Genomic DNA, 22783 nt, shown 5'->3' with positions numbered 1-22783 from the left:
GCGGTTTCCTGATGCTCTGGTGGTGTTCCGCCTTGGGTTTGTGGTCCCTCCCTTCTTGGACTGCTCTTGAACGTCCCAAGGTCTGTGTCCCCCAAGGAAAATGGGCGAGAAAAGGAGATTTTTGTATAACTTACCAGTTAAATCTCTTTCTCGCTCTTCCTTGGGGGACACAGCACCCACCCTTCTGTGTTTGGTTACAGGGTTATGGTCTGGCGCCCCGTTGGGTTGCTGGCTGGTTGTTTCCGTTATTGGTTGTTATCCTTTCACTACTTGGACACGCAACTGGTAGCCTCTATCTCCAGGCTGAGGGTATAGCTGATGGAGGAGGGGCTTAACAGTTTTACTTAGTGTCACGCCTCCTAGGGAGCTGAGCTATACCCAAGGTCTGTGTCCCCCAAGGAAGAGCGAGAAAGAGATTTAACTGGTAAGTTATACAAAAATCTCCTTTTTTCCAGCCTTTTGCTGCCCCGTCCCAATTTTTTTCAGATGCATTGCTGCTGTCAAATCTGACATCTCACTTTATGTGGTAATAACTTTGGAACGCCTTTACTTATCCAAGTCATTCAGAGATTTTCTCGTGACACATTGTACTTCATGATAGTCATAAATTTGAGTCAATATATTTCACCTTTTTATTTATGGGGAAAAAAAATTTACCCAAAATTTTGAAAAATTTGCAGTTTTCTAAATTTCAATTTCTCTGCCTTTTAAAACAGAAAGTGACCCCTCATAAAATATTTATTACTTAACATTCCCCATATGTCTCCTTTTATGTTGGCATTATTTTGGAAATGTCATAAAAAAAATTTTTTTATAGAAGTTTAGAAGCAATTCTTCAAATTTTTACAAAAATTGCAAAAACCCAATTCTTAAGGACCGGTTCAGGTATGAAGTCACTTTGTGGGGCCTACATAGTGGATACCCCCATAAATGACCCCATTGTAGAAACTACACCCCTCAAGTTACTTTAAATCGATTTTACAGACTTTGTTAACCCTTTAGGCGTTCCACAAGAATTAAAGGAAAATGGAGATGAAATTTTTAAATTTCACTTTTTTTTGAAGATTTTCCATTTTAATCCAATTTTTTCTTTAACACATCGATGGTTAACAACCAAACAAAACTCTATATTTATAACCCAGATTCTGCGGTTTACAGAAACACCCCACATGTGGTCATAAACTGCTGAATGGGCACACGGCAGGGCGCAGAAGAAAAGGAACTCAAAATGGTTTTTAGATGCCATGTCCCATTTGAGGCCCCCCTGATGCTCCCTTACACCTGAAACTCCCAATAAGTCACCCCATTGTGGAAACTAGAGTATGAGGTGCCAGTTTTATTGTTTTTGGGTACATATGATTTTTTGATCATTCATTATAACACTTTATGGGCCAAGGTGACCCAAAAATTGGTTGTTTTAGCACTGTTTTTTTTATTTATTTTACCACGTTCACCTGAGGGGTTCGGTCAAGTGATATTTTTATAGAGCAGATCATTACGGATGTGGCGATACCTAATATGTATACTTTTTCTTATTTAAGTTTTACACAATAATGGCATTTTTGAAACAAAAAAAATTGTTTTAATGTGTCCCTGTTCTGAGAGCGATTATTTTTATTTTATTTTTTAGAGTGTTTATCGGACTGGGTCGATTATGTGATATATTTATAGAGCCGATATGGTTTGGAAAAATGGAATAAAAACAGTAAAAAAATAAATAAAAATCAATCAACCTTTTCTGTTAGTGTCCCTTTTAAAAGCAAATTCAGATATGGAGTTATTTACTATATTCTATATAGTGGTCTTCATAATTACTGTGAAATGACATCTGAAAGCATATTTTATTTATTTTTAAAGGGGTTATCCGAGACTAACAAATGCCCCCCAACCCCATATGCCTGGGCTCCTCACACTGATTCTACTTAGGCTACTTTCACACTCACGTTTGGTGCGGATCCGTCTTGTATCTGCACAGACTGATCCTCACCAATAATGCGACCGCTTGTATCCGTTCATAACAGATCCGTTTGCATTATTCATTCAAAAAAAAGTAAATGGGGGACTGATCTGTTTTTAATTGCACCATATTGTTTCAGTGAAAAACGGATCTGTCCCCATTGACTTACATTGTAAGTCGAGACGGATCAGTTTGGCTCCGCGTAGTCAGGCGGTCACCAAAACGCTCCAAGCTGCGTTTTAGTGACCATCTAAAAAGCGCAACTGAGACCAAACGCAGTCAAATTGATGCATTCTGAACGGATCCTTATCTATTCAGAATGCATTGGGGCTTAACTGATCCCGTTTTGGGCTGCTTTTGAGAGCCCTGAAACGGATCTCGCAAGCGGACCCAGAAACGCCCGTCTGAAAGTATCCTTACTTGCGACCCCCCCCTTCCCCGGGCTGATCCTGGTCCCCACACGTCCGCAGCTGCTTCTCTCCATGCTCGGATGAAAACCTTCGGTGTCGTGGGTGGTGCAGCCATTGGCTGATGGGGACGAGCCTTTCTAGCGTCGCCCGCGTCACCTCCTGCCATTGGCTGCTCCCCACCGACAATGGATGTTTTCATCCATGCACGGGGAGAAGTGGCTGCGGCCGTGCATGGATTTTTGTTATTCTCGGATAACACCTTTTAACACATTTACCATGTCTACTAGTTCCAAAATATATTAGTTTTGTTAGCGCTTTGTAGTTAACTTTCTAGAATAATTGTAGTAGAGGCTCTTTTTCCTAGACCTTCTGATAAAGAACATGTAACATGTTGCTGTATCACATGCTTGTTTATGAATGTATCCTTATAGGAGTTTACTTCAGCTTAGCTTTCATTTGTGTGAGATGTACTTAATTTTCACTGTGCTCCTGTAGCAACAAAATCTTGCGTGAGTATCACTCGTAGGTCCATTATTATAAAGAAGTTAAAGTAAAAGGTGATTTGTTTTTTTGCAGGAAGAAGAACAGAAACCAGTTGAAGTTCCTCTTAAGGAGGATGAACCTTCTGTTACACCAGAAGAAAAGTGAGTTATGTTGATGCATTTTCTCACATGAAAAACTTGTATTTTTGAGAAGTGTTGCTCAGACCATCTCCTTTTGTTATGATTTATGTGCTCAGTAGACTAGACTTGGTGGGCTTTTGCCGGACTTGGATATTGATGACCCATCCTCGGGACAGGTAACATCAGATTGGTGAGGTCCAGCGACCCTAACTGATCAGTAGTTTTGGGCTGCTGCTGGTGCTCTTCATGGTGTCATTTCTGGCACTGGTGTAGCTCGGCTCATATTCACTTGAATGGGGCTGAGCTGCAGTACACCAGCATGACAACTATGCAGTTTCATGGAGCCTTCACCTTCTGGTTTCATCCACTGAATAATTTCTGGCAGCTACCTGAAACGGCTAATCAATGGGATGTCTGACCCCCATGGATCTGATATCCTCCTGAGAATAGGTCATCGGTATCTAAATTGCAGAAAAACCCCTTTTGGTTGATACACGTCTTATGTTTATGTCCAACTTTACCCTCTATGGCAGGTGCAGGATCATCCAAGGTCAGTAGCATAGATGTTGTCTATATTGTATGGGGCAGCATGTTTGCATGTCTAAGCCTTACTTTGGTAAGAAAATACTGTATTTTCCGACACCATAAGATGCACCATCCCGCACCCCTAGCATCATCACCACCACCACCATCATAAAAAGGGGAGAGGGGATTAAAGTGAGTCTTATGAGGTAAATTCTAGGGAGCGCTTCCAAATTCACAGTAGGACTGGGAGTGGTGAATACAGCACTCCCTTGTGTTGCTGTACTCACTGCTCCCTGGTCATCTTCTGACGTCACTATGACCTAACGCTGTGCAATGTCAGGTCACAGTGCACGGAGGTGTCAGTAAAAGGCCAGGGAGCGGTGAGTACAGTAAGAGCGTGCTGGATCTGAGACCGTCAGTGCTGTCCAGAGCAGGAGGGGTGAGTTAATTTATTAATTTTATGTCTGATCTGAGGGCTGATGAAGATTTATTTTTTTACCTCTTTTCCTCCTCTAAAATCTAGGTGCTTATGATGTTAGAAATCCGGTAGATGGTTATCGATTTATCAAGTCTTGAAATTTTATGTACTTATCACTTTATTTTAAATATTTTATATTTAAGTAGTTTTCTTGCTCTGTACAGCTCTTGACCTATGCACAGTAGTCTCATTCAACAGATTATGCTTCCTTGCTTAAGTGGTTAGTTGATGGACTATTCTCAGAAAGTACCAACTTGTCGAACTCTTCTAGGGATAGACCACTAATGTTAAAGGGACTCTGTCACCAGTTTCTAACCCCCCCCCCTTTTATAACTATGGTTCTCTCCATGGTCCCCTTCTCATTACAAAGCTGTTGTTATAAGTTAAATCCGCCGTGTAGTTTTCATAAAAATCGCTTTTATCTAACCTGTCAATCTTCAGGATAAGGTGCCCAGGGCGTTTCTGATGGTCTGAATCTGCCGCTCTTCGCCGCCGCCGTTGGTGCCCAGCTCCTCCCATGATCCTTTCAGCGCCACCTCGATGTAATGCAATCCGCCTCCGGCTCTCCTCAGTGCCCCCTCCTCCTTTTCAAAGATCTCGCGCGTGCGCACAGGCGGCAGTGCTTGTCTTATGTGGAGGCTGAACTAAGCGATCGCACATTCGCGCGCGCGCATGCGCACTTCGCTCCACGAGGCAGAATCTAAACGTCCGCACGGGCGCATCAGGCACAGGCCTGTGCGCACGCGCGAGATCTTTGAAAAGGAGGAGGGGGCACTGAGGAGAGCCGGAGGCGGATTGCATTACATCGAGGTGGCGCTGAAAGGATCATGGGAGGAGCTGGGCACCAACGGCGGCGGCGAAGAGCGGCAGATTCAGACCATCAGAAACGCCCTGGGCACCTTATCCTGAAGATTGACAGGTTAGATAAAAGCGATTTTTATGAAAACTACACGGCGGATTTAACTTATAACAACAGCTTTGTAATGAGAAGGGGACCATGGAGAGAACCATAGTTATAAAAGGGGGGGTTAGAAACTGGTGACAGAGTCCCTTTAAGTTACATAGTCCCAGCACACTTTGGAGAACATTCATCATTTAGTCGTGTAATTGCTTGATGGGAAAAGCTTTTTAGCCCAGGAAATGTGAGTATGTGAACCTCAACTGCAGTGTGCTATTTCAGATTTATACATATTTTATATTTATTAAGTACTGAAGTTGAATGAGATTTGTTCTCGGAATATTAAGCTGTGTTTAGAGCTGGTGAAGGCAGGGAAGAATATCACTATGTAATCCACATCATTTCTTAATTTACTATGTTATAAGGAGCAGAGAATGGATTAGATGCTAGAATGTTGTGTGTTTTTTATTCGTCCTCAGATAAACTTGTGGCTTAAGCTATAGATGTTTGCCCTGTCTTTCTGTTTTATTTGTATGAAAAGGGCTTAGCTCCTGCAGCAGGGTATCTACCTAACAATTCTCTTTACCCTTTATTCTTTCCCTTTCATGAGGCCGTTTCCCATGCAGATTACAAAGGATCTTTTCAGATAAACTTTCATCGTAATCTTCTCTAATGTGTATTCTGATGTCACTAAGAAAGGATTAGCTGACATGTAAATTAATGTTTTGTGCTTTTTATATCTAGGAGTAAAATACTGGTTTATAATGTGAGCTGCATACAGATAAATGAAGACGCGCATGGCTCTGTGCATTATGATGTAAAAATCTGTTAAATAAATATTTCACTGGATGGGGTCCATGAATCGTTCAGGATTTTGTTATAGCATGTGATTTAAAATGAATAGACACCAGTTGAAGGTGACGTTTTGCCACACAGGATGGCAGTCGACACAGCGCTGATGTGCATAACTGAGCAGATGCTTCCAGCTATGCAAATTGCAAGCTGCCCAGGGCTGGACTTAACATCTGGCTCTTAAGCTGGGCTGTCAGTGTAGAAAAGGCCCACCGGTTGTTGCCATTGTTTCTATACCTTCAATCCCAAAAATGTTGTGGGATGGTCAGTATTTGTGTCAAGTGTATAGAAAGGTTAAGCCTTTATTTTTTTTTTTTAATCTAGCAAGTTTAAACTCCCTACAGTTACATGCACATTTGCACCGCAATTCTGGTATTCTGTTCTGGAATACTGGATCCTTCTATAGTATAATGAGGCCCAGCAGGAATACCAGCATTTTGCCGGACCAAATAACCTGGCATAGTAACATAGTTTATACCTCTCCTGCTCTGGACGGCACCATCCGTCGCAGATCCAGCACGCTCTTCCTGCATTCAATGCCACCTGGCCTTTTGCCAATGCCTCACTGCACTGTGACCTGACGTTGCACAGCATCAGTTCATAGTGTACGCTTTTGCTATGCAATGTCAGGTCACTGCATAGCACACCGCAGTAGACGACCAGGGAGCAGTGAGTACAGCCAACACAAGACATACATCCAGTTCAGCCGATTATACTTCAAATTTGATCCAGAGATAGGCAAGAAGCCCCATTAAGGTAGAAGCCAATTTTCCTCATTTAAGGGGAACGACTCCAGTCAGGCAGTCAGAATACCGCATGCAGTGGTATTTCGTCCAGCCTGGATTTACACATTGTAGTAGCTTGATATGTCGCAAAACAGCATGTTTGTTCTGGTCTCACCTGTTTAAAAAAAATAAGTTGCTTCAACATATAACCCTGCCCTAATGTAAGTGAATTTTTCAGTACTATAGTTTATACATGGAAATAGCTAGCAACTCTTATCTCCATAATGCACCAAGAAAGGTTAGCGGCTAATTGCCAGGCAGCTTAATAAGAGCAGTAATACCATTCACACAGATGGAAGCTGATTTGTACAAATTCTTAATATTTTAATTCGGGCCCTTTTCTACGGGCGATTGATTGAGAAAATGACTGTTAGTTCGTACTTCATTATTGTCCCGTGTAAACCTGTCCGCAGATCGCCAGACAATTGACCAATGGCATTTGTCATTCATCACTTGTGTGGATGTTAAAACCTTTGTAGAAAGGCGTCTGCTGCCGACAAGAATGAAACTGTATGGATTTAAATGATTGCATTCAGTTTTTGATCACATACAGTCACATTGTAAAACGCTATGGCATATGTTGCGGCCATATAGATAAAGATTATTACATGTAATTGGCTTTAAATGAATGCCAATGTCTTTATCTATGTTGTCAGTTGGTACTAGTTACTTGCAGGAAATCTACCCATGTGAAAGCACCCTTATGTGACATGTTCATACTGCAGGATCCAACACCTACCAGACATGTAAAGTATATCCTTTGGAAATATGTGCGGATTTGAGGGCATGTAAAATCCACAAGAAACACATTCTGATATTCTTGCTGGATTTAGGCCACTTCGCAGGATATAATGTTTGCTGCATCGTTATGGGGCCTTCACAAGTGTTGAAATAAAAAGATTTTAAGGTTTATTTTTATTTTATTTTTTTGCTATAAGTAAAGAACACATCCAGACAAAAAAAAATGCTACTGTTAAATGAATTAGAATCTTCTCCATTACAAAAAATAGGGACAAAAATCTGCCACCATGTCAGTGCCTCAAAGTGAGAATATATTGAAAGTTACTGCTAGAATGTATTTAACCTAACAAATATAAGGAGATGCCTCTTAGAAATAAGATTTATATTAGTTTTTCAACAGTCCATTGTTCTTAGAATACAGAAACCAATATACCCTATGTACACTTTCATTCTGGTTGTGATGGCTAAACCCAGGGGGGTACCTCAGTCTTTGCTGGAGTTGTATTTATTTTCTATATATGTTTTATGTTGCATAGTCTTTTACAGCTGATTAGTTTACTTGTATAAAGGTTGCTGCATTGTGGTGGCGTTCCTTCATGCAGATGCAGTGAGCTTTATTTAGGGCAATAGAACACTTTCCCAGTATTATGAAGTAATGCAGTGCTATCCACACAAATCCTGGGTGTCTTCTTTCCTCCAGTAGATGGCAGTATATACTTACTCTTTGTAAATTGCATTCAGTAGTGAAACTTCTGTCTTTCTGTCTGATCTTCCTGTAAGCCTTATTAAAGCTGGCACTTTTGGACAGCTATGCAGATAATCTGAAGGCAATTGTATGCATCTTTAATGTGTTTACCTAATAGACCTGAATATCCTTGCCAGGTTTGTAATTTTATATGGTTATATAGTTCTCATATTAAGTGATATTTCTGTTATATCTGTGCTAAACCTTTTGAAAGTGTGTAAGTAAAATCTGAGAGCCTTAGAAAACACAAATCGGAGTAAACCATTTTCTGCTAGAAAATGTAATTTGCAGTTTTTAAAAACTGTCCATAGGTCTCAACATCAACAAATATGTGACTCTCCTTCCAGGGGCAAGGGTGAGAAATCTCTGCCCCTACACTCCCATGTACCATTTACTTCCATGGAAAGGTAAAATAGTGCTGCTGTTTAGTGTGACTACAAAGCAACGTGTTATGCAAAGTATAGCTTTTAAGGTAATCCACCCCATAACAGCGATGTCCTGTCAACTAACCAAATCCCCCCCCCCCCCCCCCCCATTATGATGATATTGGAAAATGATTTGGCTCATACTGAAATTGTTTGAGGGAGGTTGTTCTGGCCTTAACAAGCACACGAATGCTGCTTCCATTCTGTGCCTTTTCCCTGTATAGGCAATGATACTTGAATTCCAGCTTTCTGCAGGTGAACTGAGAAGGTGATGGATAATGGGTCTTTCTGAATTAGCAGGTCTTAAAGACATACATGGTGGTCTCGCTGTAGAATTGTTTGGAGTGGGCATATTGTTCTGTGACCTAATGTAGCATTGACTAAACTAGGGATATAAAGAAAACTGCATGTTTTACACCTTTTGATGAGCCCTAAAACATACAGCAAGTATTGACTTCTCTGGGGTGTGTGGAATGGCACGTCCTGTCCTCTGACCCCACTGTGCTTCCTGTGAAAGTTGTTAAACCATTTACTGTCCCATGGGAAAACCTCTTCCAGGATTCGGGAACAAAAGCATTGCAGCGTTCCCCCTGAGCAAGCACCTCTGTCTTTATGGGGCTCTTAAGATCCACACTTTATGGGAGAAAGGCTTTTTAAGGGCTGACACCACTTGACTTTCTTTTCCCTTGAAACCCTGGGAACTTCCTACAAGGAAAATGTTCTCGTGCCATGGCCATTGGGACAAGTGTGACGCTTTCATCACCCTGACTATAAATAAAGTTATTGCCCATTAAATGGGTTTCCTCTGGGAAATGCAATGCGTCTTATTTATGATAACTTGTACAAAAGAAAGAGTAGTTGTCCATAACTTATAGATCAGATCACAAGTTTCAATTTCTAAATGACAGGAGGGATCTGCGTGTGGCACCCCACATACAGGATTTCAAAAATGGTCCAAATTGAGGATTACCAATGCTTTGTTCATAAAGAGGGGAATGATCATTATTAAATATACTCCATCAGTCTGGATGCAGCTAATGGGATGGCCAGCTTTTTGCCTGGACATAGATTTGGCCTGTCAGCGCCTCAAATTTTCATAGTTGCGTATATAAATCCTGTGTTTTGGTAACAGGAGATGCATTCGTTTAAGTTGCTTTTTCTTCTTGCTAGCATTAACAAGTCATGTATATACAAGTAACGTATGTAAAGCTACTTGTATGAAACTCTGGTCCATTTACATACATTCCTACTGATGAAAATGCCATTTTTAGATTATAACCCTGTGTAGATCTTAGTGTTCATATTATATATTTTTTATTTTTTTTGCCAGAAAAGAAGATGAGAAGAAGTTGGTGAAAATAACTGGTTCAATTTCTGAAGTGGATGTAAGATATTTTTAATGTCATTCATAAGTTGTGCCATGTCAAATAGCCAGCATTCTGTTAAAATGCAGCTTTGTGGTTTAATAAATGTATATGTTTGTGTGTTTTTAGTGTAATTAGTTACATACTTTAGCTAAGGCTACTTTTACGCTAGCGTTTTGGCTTTCCGTTTCTGAGATCCGTTCAGGGCTCACACAAGTGGTCCAAAACGGATCAGTTTTGCCCTAATGCATTCTGAACGGAAAAGGATCCGGTCAGAATGCATCAGTTTGCCTCCGTTTAGTCACCATTCCGCTCCGGAGGCGGACACCAAAACACTGTCCGCCTGACGAAGTGGAGCCAAACAGATCCGTCCTGACATACAATGTAAGTCAATGGGGATGGATCCGTTTTCTCGTTTTTGCAGATCCATGATGGATCCGCAAAAAACGCTAGTGTGAAAGTAGCCTTCCATAGAGCACTTTTTGATATGTTAGTTTTTCATTTGATGCAGGTTGTTGAGAATCCCATTTATTGATCAGTGGCTCAGTAATCTCCATTTTTGTGAGAGCTGAACACAATTGGTTATCTTTTGGCAATCTGTAGCTAAGGCCATGTTCGCATCTGTGGCAAGCTGGCCAAAATCCAGCAGTTATGCTGGAAAGTGGCGGGATCTACCTCATTACGGCTAATAAGGGTCCGGCGGTGAACTATAGAATTCGGCAATGCCAGATCCAGCAACACAAGAGCAGCCTGTCGGAGATGCGAACAAAGCATTATTGGCAGATGTATTACAGAAAATAACAATGTCCTATTTCCTTTACAGAGACTTCAGAAAAGAGCTGAGAAGTTCAGTGTTCCTGCTAGTGAAGACAGCAAGAAAGCTGCCCGTGCCATACGGTAACTAGTATTATAAATTTACTCTTCTACTGATCTCTAAATAAAGCTTGGATTTTACTTGTATCTGTTTGAATGCTAGATAATTTCTTACGTGGTAATTAGTATTATGTTTTAGGTATATTTTATTCCCATAGGTGAAAGAATATTCAGCTGAATGAAGATTCAGTATTGCACTACTTTTATGTTGCCTCTTTTCTCATATTTTGTTTTTGTTTTTTTCCCCCCAATTTCAAGGTTTGGCCTTCCATCTACTGAGCAGAAAGGTGAGTGGTCTGCAGTAAGTGTTTAGTACCACCATTATGACCATGGTGGAACTTGTAGATGTAATATTGATTAATAGCAAATGGTTTCTTTAATTGCATTTTTAGTGTTGGATTATTTAATATTTGTCAGTTCAGTAACTTTATCAATGGTACTTTTTAGGCCAGATCACAGCAGTGAAAACCACGGTAAGCTTTTATTTTTTTTATATAACCGTTTTATACAAGAACAAAGTACATGGTTAGAATCTATAATTTCTTTGTCTCACACTGAAGTTTGTAGTAATTTAGGATGGTAGTGTTGCTAGTTTAATTATTTATTCCTGCTATCACTTCAAACATCTGTCAGGAGACTGAGAGAAGATGAAATCAGTGAAATATCTTGATAAAATTTATGGATACTCAATAACATACTAGATGAAACATTAAATACTCAATTGCAGCAAATTTTACACTGACACATGACACTCAACACCACAAAAAAACATTGAAAAGTCAAGTTTGCTATGTTTTATTTAACATGCTAAAGGGGTTGTGTTCTCAGCATAGGTCATCAGTATCCGGTCGGTTGGTGTCTGACTTCCAGAACCATCGGTTATAAGCTCTGAGTGCTGCAGCTCCTTCCTAGGCCAGGGATGTTACATTCATCGGTTACATGGCCTATGTGCAACTTGGTCCCATTCAAGTGAATTGAGTAGTGCTGCAGTACTGATCACAGCTACTATCCAGTGAGTGACAATGTTCTTGGTAAGCTTCTAGGAGGTCACAACACTAACCAGTGCCCCAAACGGCTGATCAGAGGGGTGCTGGGTGTCAGACCCCCACTGATCACTGTTAGGATAGGTCATCAGAATGAAACACCCACACAACCCCTTTATGCATCAATTTAACATTTGCTACATATTTAATACATTCACATTAATTTGGATATTCTAGCAGTTAGTGGAAGATTTTTTATTTCCAAGCAGAATAGCTTGAGACTTTTTTGTTTGTTTTGTTAGGTAAACCTGGACAAGCTGAAAGAGAGGGCTCAAAGATTTGGCCTCAGTGTGTCACCCGTCACAAAGAAGGTAAGTCTTGTGCATATGTCTAAAGGATACCGCTCGTCAGAACTGTGCCCTGTGCTGCCTACACACTCTCAGGCTGTTAAAGAGAATCTGTTGCCGCAACATGTTGTGCAGTCTCCAGACAGGAGGAGCTGAGAAGATTATTGTATAGATTTGTGGCAAAAGATTCAGTAAAACTTGTAAACTTATACGAACAAAAAAGGACCAAAAAATTATATCAAATGATGATCAGTAGTATACACTTAAGTATTGAGTATCTTAATTAAATGTGCTCAGTTAAAAATACCTTTAATTTCATAAATGGGTAATAGACAATAGCCCTAGGGAAAATCGCGTACACAGACTAACACGCTGTGTTAGCTCAATCACCAGGCGGCGTGCGCTCGGTCCAAGTCCCCATCAGTATATATCACTCTGATGTGGAAACGTATATCTGGACCTTAATCATATGGGAGCTAAGTGTCCTTCGTTTTTTTCTTTTATCCACTATCTATGCTGCACATCTTTATTACTACCCCCTGATGAGCCGCTGTTGCAGTAGAAATGTGTCGGGGTCTGTGTTATATATATATATATATATATATATATATATATATATATATATATATATATATATATATATATATATAAAAATTTAATCAGCCTAACCTATGATATGGGATATAGGGCTATTCTAGGGGTTTAATAGATTGTAAACTTATACATTTAAATCTCTGCTGTTTCTCAGGATGGCTTATTCCGCTGCCAACAGTGATTGGTATACAGAAATGGCTGTCAGTTACTGGTGAGATCACCCTTGTACAACTGAACTCAGAAAAAGGGGAGACCTAAGGCCCATTCACACGACCATATATTTAATTCTGCATCCGTTCCGCAATTTTGCAGAATGGATGCGGACCCATACATTTCAATGGGGCCACAAAAGATGCGGGCAGCATCCGAACTTCTGTTCCGTGGCCCTGCAAAAAATAAATAAAGTAGAAGCGTGTCCTTTTCTTGTCTGCAGTTGCGAATAAGAATAGACATTTCTATAATGGGGCTGGCTGGTAGCCATGTTTTGTGGACCGGAAAAAACGAATACAGTTGTCTGAACGAGCCCTTAAATGTGTAAAATTACAAGTTATACTGAATTTTTATCCCCCACAAACTGTATATCAATCTTCTAGACTCCTCCATAACATGCTGCCTTGCCTGCATTTTGTGGTAGCTGGTTCTCTTTTGGTTATGTTGTATGTGAGAAAATCATACTGTTTATTTCACCTTGCAGTTATTTGATATTAATCAGTCTCCACAATAATGTGGAAATGCATTTTCTGATGCTGTAGGAAAGATTAGATATGTAATCCAAGGTTGGCAAGATTCTATTTGACAGCTGTGTACATGACTTGAAGTCAATAATTGCTGTAAGACAATATTGCTATCAACTTTATTTTATTTTTCCTGCCTCTACTAGAAATGCAGAGAAGGGTACTGTAATCAGTAGATTCCATTGCTGCACTCCTTGCACCTCTGCTGTACCATGATAAACCACATTGTTACACAAATGGAAGGGGATCCCTGCTCCAGGGCATTTACAGCTTAATGGTGCTGTGGTATTCCCATTCTATGCAGCATAAAATAATTTCATGTAAACCCGTTGTGTACTTTTTCCTTAGGGAAGGGTGCTTTTTTAATCTAACACTCCTTAGCTGTTATGTGTGTGGATATCTAGCCCTCCCAGGTGCGCGCTCATCTGTCACACATTCATCTGATCGCCTACTCAAGCAATTCCACCTCAAGCAAAATAGACTTTGCACTAAAGTGTTAGCCTGCAATAAGCTGCATTTATGAGGGTCCTTAACTGCTTTTGTTCTGCATTGTGCTTGGTATATTCACACCTCCCTGTTGGAATGGTTATTGCTGCTTTTTAATAAATGTAAGGAAACTCCCCCTTTATTTATAGCTCTTTTTGGCATTCTCCTATTTACTTCCAAATTTACTCTGGACATTTTAGCAGTCTTTTTAGAATGCTCTGCAGAGATTTATTGAGAAAAGGTTTTGTTTTTAGCAAAAAACTCACTTATACTTGCTATGTGTAATGCAAATGGCAATGTATCAGTCAGCAGCAACTAGTTTTTAAGTGGTGGTTTTGGTTCAGTCTACCTGTTGCACTGATACCTACCTTTTATATTATATCTGCATTGCGACTAGCAATAGTAAAGGTTTTCCAAAAACACCCCATGCACTATACCAACATTTGAAGTTAATTTATCCTGTTTGTAAACTGCTTGCATTATGTATCTCCTTTTACACAGCTCTCCTGTTTAACCATTTCCTATTTATTTGAACACCTGTCCATTTTCACCCAGCATCAGTGCTCATAGTTGGGCTGAAATACACTCTGGACTAATGTGCAGCACTATCATAATGGAGAGGACTCCTGTGCGTGCACACAGCTCTCCTGACAATTTATTTTAGTGCTGCTTTAACCGCCTATCACGTTAATATTGGAAAAACCCTGCCAAAAATGTCACTTTATTGTAGATTTTTAATGTGTCTGCAGTAGGGTTGTCACGATGCCAAAATTTTGATTCAATCTCGATACCATAAAGTTTTGCGATATTCGATACCACGCGGAAAAAAATAAACCACCAAAAAAGCAGCGTGCATTCCTCATTTTATGGAATATCCAGCCCATAATAGAACATACCCGGCCTCTGACAGGGCGCTGCGATACCGTCAATTAACCCCTCAGGTACTGCACCTGAGGGGTTAATTGACTGGGAACGCTGTGCCCTGTTTTTGAGGCCGGGTATGTGATAATGTGTTTAATTGCATTCATTGGTGGTGCAGTGGCCACAGCCCCTCCCCTCCCCAGTACTAATCTTCCAGTGGTGGCAGCAGCGGCACAGTGGGATGGGAGAGACTCCCTCCTTCTCCACTGCCGCTGAGAAGAAAATGGCGCGCGCTGAGAGCGGCGTGTGTCATGTTCTCTAACAGACACTAGGCTGTGCAGCAGCACAGCTTAGTATCGTTAACTAGTAAAACCCGGTATCGTATCTATTGGGTATCAATACTTCGATACCTGGTGCAACTCTAGTCTGCAGCAAATCTTTTTGGCACATAACTCGGGGGACACTATTGCATGTTTGACCTCTTAGTGACACAATTCATTTAAGCCTTAAGGACCAATAATAATTCCCCCCTTTTGTGTTCTAGCACAGTGCTCCAGACTAAAAAAAAAAATTATCAAGGAGCCATTGGCTCCTAACTTGAAAAATTTAGGAGCCAAATGAAATTTTTGTTGTCAAATTTAAAATACATATAATATAGCTTGGATGCTAAGGAGCATGGGGTTTTCTAAGCTACAGTCCACTCAGTTTTCCACCTATCTCTAGAACAGGGCCCCCAAAATTAAGAAGAGAGCACCACGCAATCACGGAAGGAGCTCTCTCTGCTATTTCCTGAAGTCCCATAGAAGTGAATGGACAGTGAACTACGCAAGCATGATTACCTCTCCATTCACCTCTATGGAAGTTCCAGGAAGTTTTGGCACTCCCATAAAAGTTAATACAGGGTGGGTGTGCATACATGGTGTGCCCTCGTTCACTTTGGGTGCCGTACCTATCCTATGCCACCAAAGTTCGAGATGGGCCAACCCCTTTAAAAGGGTATCCTGGTAATCTGATAATCCACAGGATAGTTTTATATTTCTGACCACTGGAACTGCCCTATACCCTGAAATGATTGGAGAGACTGGTGGAGCATGCGCCTTGGCACTACATTTATTCTCTATGCGACCGCCAGAAATAGCCAAGCACTGTCCTCAGCTATCCCAAGCAGTCCAATAGAGAATGAATAGGGGGGCAGGCAGGTGGGCAGGCAGTCTGTGACTGGGCACATTACCCCCATGGCTTCTCTATAATAAGGTATACAGTAGTTAGTGACTGCACATCTGTACAGACATGGAGCTGGGCTTGTGATGGAAAAGAAGGGCAATGACATACTTCAGAGTGGAGGCTCTCCACACAAGCCCCGTCCACCCATCGGCGACAGCCTATCGCAATGCAGGAGTGCCAGATTAGCCAATCAGTGTGCAGAATCCAAAGTCTTTCACCTGCATGTGACTGGACACCTGATTGGAGGATGAGGTTTGTTGCTATTCTGGCCAGGCTGGCGATGGAGATTCGATGTGTGAAGCGCAATGTTTGATAAAAGAGCAGTGGAAGGTCTAGGAGCAAATGGCGACAAGACTTAAAAGTCTTGTCGCCATTTTGCAATTCTAAGTCTTATTTGGTGACCATTTTGGTCGCCATCTGGAGCCTTGTAGCAATCAAACTTTTAAATTTTTTCTTCAAAATTTTTATTTTCCGGTATTAGTTGTAGGTTTTGTAAGAACCATTTTGGGGTGTATATATAGAATATTAAATAACGTTTATTAATTTTTTTTTGAGGGGGGGGATAATTTTTTTTTTTAACGTTATTTTGTGGAATTTATTTATGGCGTTCACTGTGTGGTAAAAATAACATAATTATGTGGGTCTGTGCAGTGATGCCACATTTCTATATATGATTTACTATTTTTCCTTTCCTCCTGCAGCCTGTCTGCTCTGCAACTGCTCAGTTTTCCTCCTCCAGACTGAGATGAGCAGCTAAAGCAGCCACATCTCTGGTTTGGTACCAGCTAGAGATATGGGCTTTGTATTGAAAGCTTTCAAACAATGCCAAAATGACAGCAATATCTTCAGTACATGGGAAGATATCACTGTTGGAAATCAGGATGCAGTGAATACAGCTGAAGGTAAAAGTAAAAGCTTTTACCCGCAATTATTCTCAACTCTATTTTTAACAGTGATATCTCCTGTTTAGCCTGGAATGCCAACTTTCAAACAAGACCAGATGCATGCTTCTTGCTGCTACCATTAAGGAGAGATCAGCAGCTAAATCAGCGGTCCCATCCCCTGTACACTTCTGCTCGAGCTGAGCTTTGGGCAGAACAATTAGGTGGTTAAGGGCTGATGGTGGGAGAAAGGAGGATAGTAGGAAAATAAAAATGGCTTTCTTGACCTCTTGGGGTGAATTTATCTTGAGGGGAAAATTTGAAGTCCGTTTTGCTAGAGTCTGTAATGGAGTACATAATGGTTACATGTATCAAATGTCTCATGTTACTACATACATTGGTCTTATCCTTATACTTTATGCTTTTTTTTTTTTTTCTGGTCTAGAGAAGCTCCTCCGGTTTTCCTACTCCACCCTCCTCCTGAAGTGAGATTGTGACTTTTTTTTGCGTCTTTTTATTTATTTTTTAAAGTCTCAATGATACATCTGGAGTGAAACTCATTACATAGCTAGCCACACCCACTTTCCCACCCACATTACCAAACTGGAGTTGGTGGTGTAAAAATGCAAAAAGTTGCAAATTGTTTTTGCAAGTGTGTGCAAAAAGTCTTGCATTCTGGAGTGAAGACATGTTAAATCGAGGCCCTTATCTGTAGTACAACTCGTATAGTGACAGATTCCCTTGAAGCCAGTGTGTACCAGCGGTACTTACTGAAATATAAGATTTTAGAAAGCATTGTGCCTTTTTCTTATCATTGCAGGGCCCCGCTGCATACCTAGAAATCTGTTTTAGAGCAGCCCTTTCGAACCTGCAAGTTTCCAACCTCTCCATCTCTCCCCCTTTTTAATTCTTCTTAATGAGGGCATATTTTAAATGTGGTCCCTGCGGAATTGTGGTCACTCATTGCGGAAGATTAGCTGCCCCAAGCTGGCAGGCAAAATATTTGATGACGTTTTTTTGTGGCAGGCGAGAGGCAGAGGTCAGCAGTCCTGCGGGGATAATGTGTGTGTACAAAATATCTACAGAAGCGGGTGGGGGATAGAGAAGAATGGGTATGATTGTTTCAGGTTCACATACGTGCTCAATTCTCATTTTTATGATTATTTTTTTACCTGCTTCATTTCTGCAGCACTAGGAAATTTTGATTTTAAGATCTTAGTGTGTTACTCCATTCCTCTTACATAATAATTCTTACAACCAGGTGTTGTAGGCATATAATGCACTATTGTCATATTTCCATTAGTCTTGCACCTTTTAGTAGTAACTGTAATACTTGTCTCAGGTGCCCAGAAAAACAGTTCTTCCTTCATTTTGTTTTTAATAGGTTTATCATATTTGCAATGTGTGTGAAGTTCCTAAATTAAGGATATAAATTGTAAAAGCCTTTGACTGTAGCATTTGGGATTCCGTTGAGGCAAGGACTTTAATATAACACCCCCCACCCCAAGTGTTTTTATACTGTGTAAGGCCATCCAATGTGAAATAGATAGACTATGATGGGGTTTATCAGTAGCCAGGCATTATACGGAACAAAATATTGCAGCCTGCTGTGCCGTTTTGTCCCCTATTTTTTGACTAAATCTGCAATGGAGGCTCCTAATAAAGTCTGTGACACAGATGTGATGTATACTTTAAAAGATTAAACCATACGGCGCTCCATAGTGAAGGACTATCAGACATGCAGGGTAAGTTTTCAGATAATTAAAGTTTAATAGTTACAGCAAGCGGGTGTCGGCAGCCGCCTCCTGTATCTGATTCTGTATTAAACTTTAATTATCTTCATTGGTGGCGCAGTGGCCTCAGCCCCTCCCTTCCTCCGCCCCTCACCTTTTATTGGTGGCAGCAGCAGCACAGTGGGAAGGGAGAGACTGCTTCTTTCTCCCCTGTGCTGCTGAGGGAACATGCCACACGCTGACAGCAGCAGTGTGCCATGTTCTGAGATAGTAGGCTGTGCAGTAGCGCAGCCTAGTATCGCTAAAAGGCAAATCCTGGAATCGATACCGGTACAAAAGGATCGATTGGGTATCAATAATTCAATACCGGGTGCAACCCTAATTGGAATTACAGGGGTTTTATCTTTTTATATTTTCCATCCTTCTGATCTGGCAGAACAAAAAATAAAAATAAAAAAATGATCCTGAAAAACAAATGAATCCTGTGCATCATTATGCACATTTGGCATCAGTTTGAGCCATTTCCGTCAGATCCGTTAGTTTAGATATAAAAAAAAAAGCATGTCTGATGGAAATGGCAAATGTGCATAATGATGCACAGGATTTATTTATTACATGATCCGTTATTTTTTTCTTATGTTCTTGTGACTGATCAGAAGAGCAAAAAAATAACTGTGAGGTGAACTCCCCCTTATGTGGATGCTGCCATAAGATTACTATAGCCTGGGTGCATTACCCTACATTTATTAATATTAAAATTCATCCATGTTCTTGCCCATACTGCCAGTTTATCCTGTAGTAATTGACATTGAACCTGGGTCTTTACTATCCTACACAGTTTTGTCTCATCAGCAAAACTGATATATATATCTCTAGTCCTGTCCACAGGCTCATTAAAGAGGACCTTTCATCCGCTCCTGACATGCCTGTTTTAGTAGCTACTTGCATTCCCCATGTAGTAACAATTCTGGAGCTTCTATTCTTATGACTCTATGTTGTGCCATGCCTTTATTATTTCTACTAGAAGGTTTGAATGAATTGCTAGCAGTCTGCAGTAAGAGTACAGAGGGTGTATTCCTGGCAGCACTGCCTGGATAGTCAGACTGTGCAGGGACACGCCCAGAGATCGCAATAACTAAATAAATAAAAATACCTGTTAGACTTTTCCCTGCCATTCATGAGCGCAAGGTGTGTTGTGAATGGCACTGGCAGCGCAGCGATGCTGCTTGTGCCGGAAATTACTAATAACAAAGCTCCTTACAGTAAGAAGCGTTATTTGGTTTGGGTGGGCTGTCAGACCATTCAGCACATCTTTCCAATCTTTTCTCACACCATTCTGAAGCAGCGGCATGTGATCTAACTACATGAACTCACCATCTGCATGGGGCAGCTCTAACAGCAGGTGCTGCCCACACTACAGCATCAGGGGCACCCTGCACAGGATCTAAAGCAGTCCCTGCTCTCTGGCACCACTACCAGTAAGCATGGCTGCTCTGTGCCTTTAGCTGCTGCTCAGGGTGAGCTTACTGTGGGCGAGAAGAGGGCCTAGTGCTAATGGAGTCTCAGAGCACCAGAGATACCTGTAACCCGAAGGCTGTTGCTGCCTACTCATTCTTTTTGCCAGGGGTGCCTTCAGTTTTATGGCTGACCTGTCTGACTTGTATCTTAAATACCAGTGATAAAGAGAAGATACATTATATTGGACTGTACTTTATCACTTTGCTATAATTGTCTGATTTTCTTTAGACTAGTAATGGTTCCTCTGCATAAATATCAACCTCTTAGGGCACGTTCATATTGCCAGTATTTATTTCTGTTCTTTTCCATTATATGGGCAGAACAACAAAAGTAACAGATATGCTGGATCAGGCATATAACCGACCTCAACAGAGCTGAACAAACCAAATTAACTAGAAGTTTGTTCAGTCTCCATTCCGAATCTTGTTTTTTTACCAGGCAAAAAAGTCCTGCATTTAAGGCTTAGGGTGGGTTCACGCTAGCGTTAGGGATTCCATTATGGCTTTCCGTTATAACCTAGTTATAATGGAAAATAACGGAATCCATAAGATGGACAGATCCTTTCTTCTGCCCATAGACTTGTATTATGACGGAATGCAAAACGGAAGCCTTTAAGAGGCATTCCGTTTGCTTTCCGTCCTAATAGAATTCTATGGGAATCAAAACTGATCCTGTCTGGGTTCCGTTATGCTTTCCCATGGACTTCTATTAGGACGGAAAGCAAATGGAATGCCTTTTTGTAAAGGCTTCCGTTTTGCATTCTGTCTGGGCTTACCGTTATTTTCCGTTATAACAGCCATAACTGAATCCCTAACGCTAGTGTGAACATACCCTTATTTGTCTGGTGTTTGACATTGTGACTGAGGCACCAAAATAATCCTCAAAAATGGTAAGGAGTATTTTTACTCTTTACCCCCTGTATCCTTACTGCAGGCTGCTAGCAATTCAGTCATAAACTTTTGGTAGAAATAGGCAGGACATACAGCCATAAGAATAGTTGCTTCATAGTTATTACATGGGGAATGCATGTAGCTATTTAAAACAGACATGTCAGGAGAGGTGATGGGTCATCTTTAATAAAGAGAATTTGGCCCCACACAGATCCATTTGTTGACAGACTGCTGACTTTAGCCCATTTAGAATAATTCTGTTTTCTGTCCCATAACCAATTTTTTACCCATGTGCATATTTTGTCCTCTAGTCACTGCATTTGTAGCTTCAGAACAAGACTGTTGTGTGGTACAGTATCAAATGCTTTTGTAAAATCCAGCTACCATATCTTCCACATGACCAACATCCAGATTTGGACTTGCTCATAAAAACCCAGCATGTTGGTTAGGCACAACCTGTTTTGCATGAATTCAGAGCGATAATCGGCTATTAATTTTTTCACCAACGTTTTTCTCCAACTCATCTTAGATTCCGTTCAAATATTCTACATAGCTCAGATGTCAAATTAACAGTTGGTAGTTACATGCTTCCATCTTTTTACCTTTTCTTAAAAAATCATACAACATATTCTGTCCTCAAGGCCTGCTGGCAAGAGAGTCTAATACAGACATTTGGAGCCCTCTCTGTGGGCACCCACACCCTGGATAAAGTCTATGGTGTACCAATATTCCTTAGACGTCTCCTGCCATTTATCAGCGCAAGGCGCACTATGAACAGCACAGGCAGCACACTAAATGCAGGCAGGCTATTATAGCTTAAATGATAAAGTACATAGAAGATATACTATACTGGTATTCAGGTTACATTGCCGTGTTGGCACTTTGCAATAAATAAGTGGGTTGTAGGGTTGCAGTTTGGGCATTCGGTCTGTAAAAAGTTCGCCATCACTGGTCTATGATGATGGGATACAGTGGTCTATCCATTACTGAGCTTGGTTCCCTCTATACCCATGGATGAATACCATCTGGGCCAGGGGTTTGATCGATATTTAATTTGCAGAGATAGAACTTCAATTCTTGTGTTTAATATCGTGAAATTTGACAGAACCTCAATTATTGTATTGTTTGGTACACTTAAGATATCAAAGCATTATTGCCTGTCAGTTTCAAACTGACCGCAATCTTTTAGGCTTAGTGGGCATAGAGAAACTAATCGTGGTTTCCACCAAAATTCGAAATGTCCCTTTGAGGTTGGTTCACAGCTTCTTTCAGGCCCCCACAACTACCACATGGCTGGGTACCAATCGATCTCTCAGGTTGCGTCCCCTGCGATATGTAATTAGAGGTGCATCCTCGATAAGATGGCCCACATCGGGGTCAGATTTTAAAACTGCCCCAATATCCTGTGAGGGGCTCTTACAGTTTCATGTGCCTCATCGTATGTGTCAATGATGCACATCTTTTGTTCCGTCTCAGATGGTTTCGGTATTAATAATCTGTTCCGATCCAATGCCAGGGAATGCTGATAAGCCCTAGCTAATACATATTGCGGGTTTCTCCTGTTTCTGAATCTTCCCTGAAGATCCTTGTGGGCCGCCTGAAAATCGAACATCCTAGAGCAATTTCAACGCAACCTGAGAAACTGTCCTTGGGGATGCCTTTCTTCAAGGACACAGGATGACAGCTGTCCCACCGCAGGAGGCTGTTGGTAGCCGTCCCTTTGCGCAATAGGCGTGTACCCACATTGCCATCCTGGTCCTTGAAGATGGTTAAATCCCAAAAAGTTATCTGATGCGCCTGAATTTCAGACGTAAAAAATAGTCCCAACGTGTTTTTGTTAGGTCAGCGACGAAGTT

At 41.0% G+C, this 22783-nt stretch overlaps 1 protein-coding gene across 1 annotated transcript in view; it reads left to right on the top strand.

Moving 5' to 3' along the window:
- Positions 1-22783, top strand: part of LOC122930598 (SAP domain containing ribonucleoprotein) — a 98383-nt gene that overhangs the window by 41973 nt on the left and 33627 nt on the right. The window contains exons 4-9 of the mRNA XM_044284092.1: positions 2944-3011; positions 9770-9824; positions 10627-10700; positions 10935-10963; positions 11124-11149; positions 11962-12030. Coding sequence (XP_044140027.1) covers positions 2944-3011; positions 9770-9824; positions 10627-10700; positions 10935-10963; positions 11124-11149; positions 11962-12030 — 321 coding nt within the window. The remainder of the gene's footprint in view (positions 1-2943; positions 3012-9769; positions 9825-10626; positions 10701-10934; positions 10964-11123; positions 11150-11961; positions 12031-22783) is intronic.

This window comes from Bufo gargarizans, chromosome 3 (genome assembly GCF_014858855.1).
Source record: "Bufo gargarizans isolate SCDJY-AF-19 chromosome 3, ASM1485885v1, whole genome shotgun sequence".
NCBI lineage: Eukaryota > Metazoa > Chordata > Amphibia > Anura > Bufonidae > Bufo > Bufo gargarizans.
The sequence above is the reverse complement of the archived record's forward strand: the minus strand, read 5'-3'. Positions and strand labels throughout refer to the sequence as shown.